The sequence below is a fragment of the Elgaria multicarinata genome, chromosome 20 (genome assembly GCF_023053635.1).
Source record: "Elgaria multicarinata webbii isolate HBS135686 ecotype San Diego chromosome 20, rElgMul1.1.pri, whole genome shotgun sequence".
In the NCBI taxonomy this organism is placed as follows: Eukaryota; Metazoa; Chordata; class Lepidosauria; order Squamata; family Anguidae; genus Elgaria; species Elgaria multicarinata.
Genome location: NC_086190.1, coordinates 17842198 through 17852633, shown reverse-complemented (window position 1 = coordinate 17852633; position 10436 = coordinate 17842198). Strand labels below are relative to the sequence as shown.

At 47.9% G+C, this 10436-nt stretch overlaps 1 protein-coding gene across 1 annotated transcript; it reads right to left on the bottom strand.

The window, feature by feature from the left end:
- Positions 1 to 980: 980 nt before the first annotated feature.
- Positions 981 to 8100, bottom strand: MIIP (migration and invasion inhibitory protein). Its single transcript, XM_063145208.1, has 9 exons — positions 7925 to 8100; positions 6986 to 7441; positions 6157 to 6259; positions 4969 to 5080; positions 3953 to 4017; positions 3312 to 3441; positions 2619 to 2715; positions 1489 to 1596; positions 981 to 1362 (listed from the first exon to the last, which is right to left on the bottom strand). The coding sequence occupies exons 1-9, from the start codon at positions 8087 to 8089 to the stop codon at positions 1222 to 1224; spliced, it is 1377 nt and encodes a 458-aa protein (XP_063001278.1). The 5' UTR covers positions 8090 to 8100; the 3' UTR covers positions 981 to 1221.
- Positions 8101 to 10436: the final 2336 nt, after the last annotated feature.

Sequence of the window (10436 nt, the reverse complement as noted above, 5' to 3'; positions counted from 1 at the left end):
GGCCATAACAATAGACAGTTCAGACTCCTTCAAAAAAGCCAAGCCAAAATTCAAGCAGATACAAAGTTTGAGCCAACTCAGAACGGCTTAACTTCATCTGTGACCTTGTTCTAAGAGAAAGGAATTTGGTCCCGTTTTGAGCTGTAGTTTCAGCGAAACATGGTGGTTTTTATTCCGTAATTGTAACATTTTTATAGTTATTTTAATGTGTTTCATAGTTTAATCTATTTTAAATGGTTTTTGCAAGCCACCATGAGTGTCATTTTTTGGGTAGAAAGACAGGGTAGAAATCAAATAAATAGTCCAAAAAATCAGGACTCCAAGTTGGAGGAGGCCTTTTCGTTACCTTATTCCAGACATGGGCTCTGTGTTCAGGAGAGACCCGACCCAAACTTCGAGGGCAGCAGGGACTTCTTGCCGTGGCACCACTCTTCACGTATTACTGCGATTTAAAATGTCCTCCTTGACAAGATCATGTCCCCAAAGCAGTTTTTAGACCCCCGCAGGAACCTTGCCTGTGTTCAAGACACAACTTTCTGGAGATCGGGGAGTCAAAACAAGTGGTGAGCGAGACAGCGTTGCATAGCGGTTAGAGGGCTGGACAGGAGATCAGAATTCTACTCCCCTGAGTTCGAGAGTCAGCGGGTGAAGTTCACTGGGTGAATTTGAGGCAGACACCGGCTCTCAGCCTAGCCTACCTCACAAGGTTGTTGTGAGGACAAAATGGATTGTATACACACACACACACACCTTGGTCCCTCGGAGGGAAAAGCAGGATATAAATGCAACGAACAAACAGATAAATAAATAAATAAATAAAAACCATTTTAATTCTTTCTTAAAATTAGACGTTTTGTTACAAGAGCAAACTTCTCCCACCCAATTAAGTGTTTTGAAACATTAAACCGTTGGGTGTATGTTTTTTTTTAATGGTTCTTTTTCTTTGCAGGTAAAAAAGAGGGGAAATGGAAAAAGAGGTGGGATTTTTAAACATGAAAAAAATGAATCCTTCTCTCTCTTTCATACACACACACAATTTCTTGAACCACGCAACGCTGTGCCAACTAAGCGTAGGGTCCTATGCGTGTTTAGATAGAATAATGCATGTTTAGATAGCTTTCTCTCTCTCTCTCTCTCTCTCTCTCTCTCGTTTGCAGAGGTCCCGACGATCCGTAACGCGCAGCCGGAGAGCGCTCAATTCAGCCAAAGGTGAAAACGCGTTCACTTCAAAGCCGCTCCGCTGCACGGCAGCTTGGAGCCGCTCCTTTGCCAGGCGAGGGTCCCGAGTTCGAATCCCGCCCCGCGGGAGAGGTCGAGGAGGCGGTCGGTCTTACTTCCGCCCGATACCCTGGAGCCGAAATTCTGGGGCGGGGAGATGAAAGACGAGACAGGTTTTTTAAAATACACGGGGCGGGGCTGCACGATAGCAGCACGAAATTGGGAGAAACATGCCAGAACGTCTCGGCGCGATGCTGTTGGCAGCCTTACCTGGCCGGGACGGACGGCGGGCGCGGGCTCCACTGAGGCGCGGAGGTCGAGGCTGCTGAGCGTGGGGCCGGAGGCCGGGAGCGGGTTCTCCCAGCCGGCCAGACAGTGCTGCGGGAGGAGAGAGAGAGGATGGCAGAAGATGCCACGGGGGAACAGAAACACGCAAACCACGTTCACCCCGCTCTCCCTCCCTAGCCCTTCCGGTCCTTACCCATCCTTCACGCAACCCAGACCCCTCCCAGTTCTTCGCATGCCCTCCTCTCTCCTTCAGCCCACTGGCTTGTGGGGAAAGGTTCCCACTCCGTTTATTTATTTATATTTATTTATTTAGAGTATTTTTATCCCGCACCTCAGCCAAAAGGCTCTCGGCGCGGCTTACAACGTATCAATGAAGAAGACAGTCCCTACCCTCAGGCTTACATGCTAAAAAAAGACATGACACACAAGGAAAAGTGGATGGGGAGGGAAGAGGGAGAAGAGTCTGCCCCCTATTCCGCACAGCGTTCCTGCCTCTGGACCCATCTCCTCTCTTTTCTCGCCTTCTCTCTCCTCCTCTCTCTTCTCTTCCGCTCTTCTACTTCTCCTCTCCCTCCTTCTCTTCCTCTCTGTCTTCTTTTCCTTCTTCTTTCCTCTTCCTCCTCTCTTTTCTCCTTCATCTTCTGGGTGGATTCCTGCCTTGAGCAGGGGGTTGGACTCCATAGCCTTATAGGCCCCCTTCCAACTCTACGATTCTTTTCCTTCTTCTCTCTCCTCATTTTTCTCCGGCTTCTCCTTCATCTGCTTTTCCTTCTCTCTTTTTCTGCTCTTTTCTCTTCTTCTTCTCTCCATCTTCTTTTCCTTCTTCCCTCCTTCCTATGAGACTACAGCTTGCGTCACCCCTGACCAGGCTTGTTGGGACGGATTCATGTACAGCAGCCTTGCCCAATCTGGTGCCCTCCAGATGTTTTGGACTACAACTCCCAGCATTCTGAGCATGGGCAGTATGGGCTGGGGCTGATGGGAGTTGACATCCAAAACATCCTTGTGTAGAGGGGTAGAGTTTCCAGGGGGAATGGGGGGAGAAAACCAGTCAGGGAAAAGGACAGCCGGCCACCACCTCCAAGGGTGGAGTTTCCGAGCCAGAAACTCACCGAAGGCAACGCCAGGTTGTCTGCCGGCTCGTAGCTTTTCCTGCGATGGATTTTGTGCTTGTAGGCAGGAAGGAGCGTAGATCTTGGAATGCTGACCCTACACGGGATATAAAGCATCCGAAAAGAGGTTGGAACGAGCGAATCCAAGAATCAATTCATCCTCAGTAAAAGTGAGTGAAGCCGTTAGTTTTCTCGCCATCCCTCTGGGGAAATTCACCACAATAGAGGTGAAATCCTATCTGCTCCAAGAGAATAACCCGCTCTTGTGATCGCCTGCGACGAGTTAAGGATTCATTCCAGGCGACCAGGTCAGGGAAATGCCATAAGCCAGACAAGAATTCTTTCTCATACCCCTCACCCTTTCCAGGGTCTGAGTCTGCCACAAAAATATTGATCTTACTATTTAAAGTATTTATCAAAGCTACGAACAACGATATAAAACCCCACAAAAACCAAAACGACACGTTCTTCGCTAGCAGAGGTGTCTATGTCAAGAGCTAATAACTCCTGTAGAATTATTTGTAGGGCTGAATCAACTGAAGCTTCCTGACGTTCTTCAAGGGCAGCCCCAGGCAGAACACATTGCAGTAGTCTATCTGCGATGTAACTACGAAGAGGGAAAACAGCACGGCCTCACCCACAACGAGGAGAACATTTCCCAGTCTTGAGCGTTTGCAAGCCTGCACAACCCACCTGACAAAGGCTGGTTCTACCAGAGTCTCTGGGGGTCGCCGGACTCGGGGAGTTTTGCAGACGGGACAAGCAGACTCTGGATCCAGAGGCGTCGCGAAAAGGCGTTTGTTTAGCCGGTAGCAGAAGACACCTGCGGGGAGACACAAGACCAGAGACCGCTGCACACAGGGCCGGGTGCACTTCACGCACCTGTGGGCTTTACAACCTACAATAAAACGTTCAGCAACCTGAGAATTCGTTTCTCCCTTCTTTTCACTTCATTGGATGCTTTTCTTCTCCTTCTTTTGCAGAAGGAAGGGAAAACAATGCTCCGGGCCAAATCCGTCGGCCAAATAGTCCCCAACTGCTAATCCAACAAGAACATTTCACTACCACCCTTATGCCCCTTTGACTGTTCTCTCGTTTTATGGATTGCTTCCGGGTGCCGTTTCCTGACCGTTTATGATAATCTCAAACCACCGATAATATTATCTGCTCTCGGAAGATCTTATTATGTTTAGGCTCTGCGCATCCATAAATCCCGCGTCTGCGGTCTTTCGCACCGGGCCTGGCTTGACCCCTCCAAGCCATCAGGGGGCGAAAGGGAAGATTCGAACTCGGGTTAAGAACCGCCAAATTGACGGGTCGCAATCTGACCGTACACCGGTGGGAAGCTGCGTCCGCGTCGGATTCACGATCGCCAAGGGAGGCGCCCAGCCCCTCCAACCTGCGGAGACAAGAACGCAGCCGTAAGGAGCGTCACACAGCGCAATCGGCGAGGCTGCTACGCAACCCCCAAACTCCCTTCCAACTCTACATGTCCTCCTCAATCCGAGCTTCTCGGCTCGTAGGTGCAGAACCTCCGAATCTCCCCAGAAGGCCCCGCCCCCTTTTCCTGGCCCCACCCTCTTTCACCCAACCACCAATCATCAGCTGCTTTTCCAAGCTTTTGCAGTATTTTCTCTCCCCTTTTCGGAAGGTTGAACTGCTTCTCCTACGGAGTCGTGACTGGTAGGGAGAGGTTAAAGCTACGCGGTGCTGTTGACGGTGATGGTTTCTGGCTCCGCCCCTGCCTTTAGCTCCACCCACCACTAGAACGCAGTCCCCTCAAGAGTTTCTCCCTTGGGCTGAGAGACGTCCTGCAAACCTGCCTTAAGCGATAAGAACATAAGAAATGCCCTGACGCTGGATCAGAACCAAGGGTCCATTTAGTCCACACAGAGGCTGACCAGCTGTCGACCAGGGACCCACAAGCAAGACACAAGTGCAACAGCACCCTCCCACCCATGTTCCCCAGCAACTAGTGTACACAGGCCTACTGTCTCTGATACCGGAGCTAGCACACAACCATCAGGGCTAGTAGCCATGGATAGCTTTCTCCTCCAGGAATTGATCCAACCCCCCTTTTAAACCATCCAAATTGGTGTCCATCACTGCATCTTGTGGTAGTGAGTTCCATAGTTTAACTGTGTGTGAAGAAGTACTGAATCTCCCACCAATCAGCTTCAAGAGATGCTAGTATTATGGGAGAAGGAGAAAAATGTCTCCCTATCCACATTTCACACACCAGGCATATAATTTCCTAGAATAACACACACTCCCCGCACACATCCACAACCCCTTTTTCACCCTTCCCCCCTGGCCAGGCTGCACCCACACGATACGTCCTCGTTCTTACCCCAAGTCTCCATCAGAGATGCAAGCATCTTTGTTCACTCGCCGGAAATCCTGCAGTTCGGAAAAGTATTCTTCTGGTTTTTCCGACACGGAAGAATCCATGTCCAGAAGTCCTGGAGGAAGAAAAAGTGACCCTTAACACCTTAAACGGTTTGCGTTCACGTAGGGTTGCCATATTCTGAATCCACAAAACTGGGACAATTTGGGTGCGTGTGCGTGTAGGATTTTTTTTAAAAAAAACCTGAGCAATATGTAAAGGTCTAGGGAAAGAAAGAAAGCTATCGAAGTTTTAGTTATCTAACACTGCAATCCTATGTGTGCCTACTCAGAAACAAATCTTACTAAGTTAAATAGGACTTATTCCCAGGTAAGTATGCATCAGATTGCAACCTAAAGTACTTAAACACCTGAAAATAAATATAGGCAAAGAACAGTTTAAGCAAACAAACAGGGAAAAAATGACACTAAATTACATTTCTCCACTAGTTCTCAAAAACTAGAGGAGGCTTCAATATGGAGACTGACGCTCCACTGAGCAGGCTCAAGGCACCATTTCGGAGGTTGGAATTTCTCCGGCCGGCTGGAACAGGAATCCGGGATTCTTGACTGACCGGCCGGGACATTTTGGAAATGCTTGGAAACTGTGACATTCCCAGTTTTCCGGGCTGTATGGCAACCCTACGTTTGCATTACTTGAAGGACTGCCTTCACACATATCAGCCTGCCCACACTTCAAGATCAGAAAAAGAGGCCCTTCTCATTTGGGTGTCCACACATTACAAGGGCTTCTCTGTGGTGGCCCCAAACCTCTGGAACAAACTCCCATCGGAGGTCCGTCATGCACCGCCCTTGCAGACTTTCAAGAAGGCCTTAAAAACATTTTGTTTTACCATGGCCTTCCCACGATGAATACTGTTATTGCTGGATTTATTGTTTTAATTGCTATTTTATTGTGAATATGTTTTTATTGCTTTTAATATCTCAATAGTTCATTGCTGTTGATATTTGATGTGTTTTATTTTGGTAAGCCACCTTGTGAGGGCCTCTACTCCTGAACACGGAGTCTCTATTTAGTGTGGTTTTTTTACATCTTAATTTCTGGAGGCCACCACACGATGCAAAAAAGACCCCGCTGGCCCAGCTACATCGTCTGAGCTCCCCCAAGTGGAAACTCAGAGCTTCTTCGCACCTGCAATCCAGTCGTATCCCAGGAAAGGGCGGATCGACCAGCCACCTGCCGGAATCGTATATTCCTCGGGGTCGGACATAAACGTCACATGGCCGGCTTCCTTCTGCAACAAGAAAAACGTCACACCGTTTGGGCTCGAGACAGAAAAACCCAGCAAACAAAAGCTGGGTGTAGGACTTCCTGTCCATACGCTAAATGTGGTTCGCCCGGAGCCCAAATTCGTCTCTCTCTCTCTTCCCCCTCCTGAATGGTTGAAATGCCGTTCCTAAGACTCGGTTATCAGCAGGAAGAGTTTTCAGTTGAAATACAAGGACTACAACTCCCATCAAGCCCTCAACCACTGGCTATTCTTGCTAGAGCTGATGGGAGTTGCAAGCCAAAATATCTACCCACTTCGTACAGCGGGAATCCCCATGGAACAGCACCACGGCATATCCAGCCCTTTGGCTGCCAGTTGCTGACCCTCGGGGCAAGCCGTGCAGCGGGCCCAGTAAGAAGGTCAAAAAGCCGGCGAACCTCCATAGCAGACTCTAAAAGGAAAGAAATGTCTCAAGCTGCAAAGGTTTTATTTGTGGAAAGCCCAACGCGTTTCTTTTTCATTTTAAGGCCTCCTTCAGGGCACCAAGTCGCCAGCGAATTACGGCTTGTTTTGCTATAAGAATTTCTGCAGGTGTTTTCATGACCCTCTCCGAGGAAGGCCTTAAAATAATAAAAGAGGCCCCCAACGCGTTGGGCTTTCCGCAAATAACATATTTGCCTCTTGAAACGTTTCTCGCCTTTTTGTGTCTGCACGGAGGACAGCCAAATACGGACGATGTCTGACACCCACCTTGGTTTTCTGTTTGTTCTGCGGAGTGAGCAGGATGGATTTGGGCGTCGGGGGCATCCGTGCAGAGACTGTTGGTCGGCCGCTCTCTGCGGCCCACATTTCGTCCGGCTCCTCTCCAGTCCTTGGCCCTTCCCGCTCCGAGACGTTGAGGCCAAGACCACGATGCTGTTTTGCCTCGGCCCGAATCGTGGACGCAGACCGCGCCCTCGGGCCTCTGCCGCTGTTCACCATCTTGTAGGACCCTCCGGCCAACTTGGCAGCTTCTAACGATGGCTCAATAATCACTTCCTCCTTGGGGATGCTGGGTTGCAAGTACTCCTGATGGTACACCTCGCACTGGTGCCTGGATTCGGTGGAGGAGTCGAAGCCCAGGCAGCCGTTCCAGAGACCCTCCTCCACAGATCCGGGCATCGCGGCATCCGTCACGGCTTTGGGAAACCGGTCTTGGGTCACTTCCTGGAACATGAACATTGTTTATATAGCACTGGTAGTTTTTGTTATTTTGACTCCTCCTTTTTTCCCCTTTGGCCACACCCACCGCTAAAACGCGGTTCCTCAGAGCGTCTCCGAAATAGAATTCAGCTCTCAGGGTGAAAGACGTCCAACTCCTTTGATGCAGGGACCGCTACAGCCCAGACGCTTTCCCAAAAGGAAAGCAAAGACAACGGGTCCCCGTCCCGAGGACCTTACAATTAAATTACAATTGCGAACCGCCCAGAGAGCTTCGGCTATTGGGCGGTATAAAAATGTAATAAATAAACAAATAAATAAATAAATGCGACACGATGTGGGGAAAACATTTCAGTTACACGTACTCCAGGCTTCATTTTGGGATAGTCCAAAGCATCTACACTGGTACGTTTGTAACAACCTCACCTGAAATTAACCCCAGAGTCTTAACACACAAAGGTAACGCAGCCTAGTGGTTCCGCTACATACCCCCCGCTTGGGATCTGAGAGCCACCTGCTCTCAGGAATGGCTTTTTCTGATCGCGGCGGTTGGGAAGTCAGCTTGATTTGAACCCGGCTCTTGAATTCTTCTTGATTCGCTTTCAGCTTCCGAAGGAGCTCTTGATTCATGTGACGCAACTTTTCCAAGTCCATCTTTTGATCACCTGCTTCACGAGAGAGAAAACAAGGCCTTGTGTGGGTAGGAGAGAGAGACGGGTATTTTAAAAACAAAGAAATATAAGAGCAATTTTACAATGGGACAACGCCGATGATATCAACAGCTTTGAAACAAACGAATAATAATATCATGCTAACGAGAAGTATAACAAAAATAAAATAATGTTATATGGCAAAGTTGGCTTTGGAGATATTATAATGTCTCTCGTGATAAGAATGTGACAGTGGAGACTTTTAAATCTTTTTATTCTGTTATTCTGTCACATTGGGGAGGAAACTAAATAAAATAATAAAGTTATGGCAATGTTAACTTCGGAGATATGACATTCCTCACGTTGTCGGGGAAGTGGAGGCTTTTTTAATTGTGTTATTCTGTTGTCATGTCCTGTAGAAAAACTTTTGAAAATATTAAACGAAATGATAACTATTTTAAAACTGAACAACAACAGCAGCAGCAGCAGCAATAATGATGGTGATCACAACAGCTTTAAAACGAACGTAATAAACTAATGCTAATACAGAATTCCAGGAACTGGTCTGTGGCCGCAGCACTCTGTACATGCCCAAAGGCGCTCTTCACTATAGCTTCACGCATGCCGCCAAAGCTAAACCCAGCTCCGGCAAAACTTAAGACATGCTTCACAACCCTATGCATGTTTAGATAGAAAAACGTCCCAGGGTCAGCATGCCTGACCCTGGGCCAGGCTGGCTGGGGCTGATGGGACTTGGAGTCCAAACATCTGAAAGGCACCAGGTTTTTTCTTTGGATGAGTGGGGAGGCTGCTATAAGTCCCCTTGCCCTCCTCCCCCAGGCAAAAGGCGCAGGAGCCCTTCCTCTTCCTCCCAGATCCTCTCAGCCCCATAGATGCCCCCCTTGCTCCTCCCCAGCCTTTGAAAACCAGACCCCCCCTCCCTCACCCCACACAGTGCAAGATCAAAGGGACGCCCGTTTTACTCACTCATTCACCTTTTGCGTCAGTTTCTTACTATGTAGCAAAACCCAAGCTTCCGAACGCCTCCTGATTGGCCGGCTCTGCTTTTAGGGAGGGAGGGGGGGAGACCCAGCATGCAACGCGAAGCAACCGCCTGCTACTTTCATTCTTAAAGAAACAGCTCAACGACCCTCCACGTGGAGTCAGTGCAAAGCTGGGAGAATATACATACATACATACATGTATGTATGTATGTATAAATATTTCTTTCCATGGAGCAAATCCCTTAGGAGGAAAGATTCAGCCACTCCCCTCAACTTGGCGCCCTTGAGATGGGTCGGATTGCAAGTCCCATCATGCCCAGCCAGCATGGAGAAGGGCACCAGGTTGGACTGCAGCATCCATTATCCCCAGACAGCCTGTCCAAAGGCACTAGCTTGGTCTGCAGCTTCCCTTATCCCCAGTCAGCACAGCCAACAGCACCCGTTTAGACTGCAACTCCTATTACCCCCTGGGCATGTGCAGAGTATCCACATCTGCTTGCATGAACAGACCTTTCCTACCCATTGATGCTTCACGGTTTTTGCACATTTCTGCCCCATTCTAAAATGCGTCTCCCAAGGCTTCCTTCTTGGCAGGAAGACCTTGGGGCCCAAATTGGCTGGAGTGAGGCACAGCAGCTCCTCTGAATTTTTAAACTTGCCCCTTTGGCTGAAAACGTCCCATATACTAATACTGTCGGATTGCTCCCCAAAGACGCAATCCATTATTTATTACATTTATATACTGCCCCATAGCCGAAGCTCTCTGGGTGGTTTACAAAAGTTAAAAACAGTGAACATTAAAAACAAATATGCAAACATTTAAAACCATCAAAAGCATAAAAACAATATCCATTTAAATGGATATTCCGGCAGGCCTATCCAGTGTAATTTTAGGATGTTTTAAAATGATTTTAGGATGTTTTAAAAATGATTTTAGGATGTTTAACAATGTAGGTTTTAATTCAGTTTTATGTATTTTATATTTACTGTTGTTCCCTGACTCGATCAGAACAGAGGCGGGTAAGAAATAAATTTATTATTATAATTATAAAACTATTCTGGGGTCAGTTAAAAAAAAAACTCAGCATATGAATTTATTTATTAATTACGTTTCTAGATGGAAGAACAGCAGAATTATGGCAAGACGTAACCAGGTAGGGAAAGCATTTCTACCTGGGGTAAGAAAAGAGGCAGGCACTTTTCTCTTAATTCATCTTTTCGTTTTAATGGTTTCCAATATGAACAGCAAGAAACAAAATTTGCGCCCCAACGTAAAGAAAACCGACAGCCATAAATACAGCAGGTGGAATACACACTGTCGAGAGGGTTTTGAAAAACCAAATATTC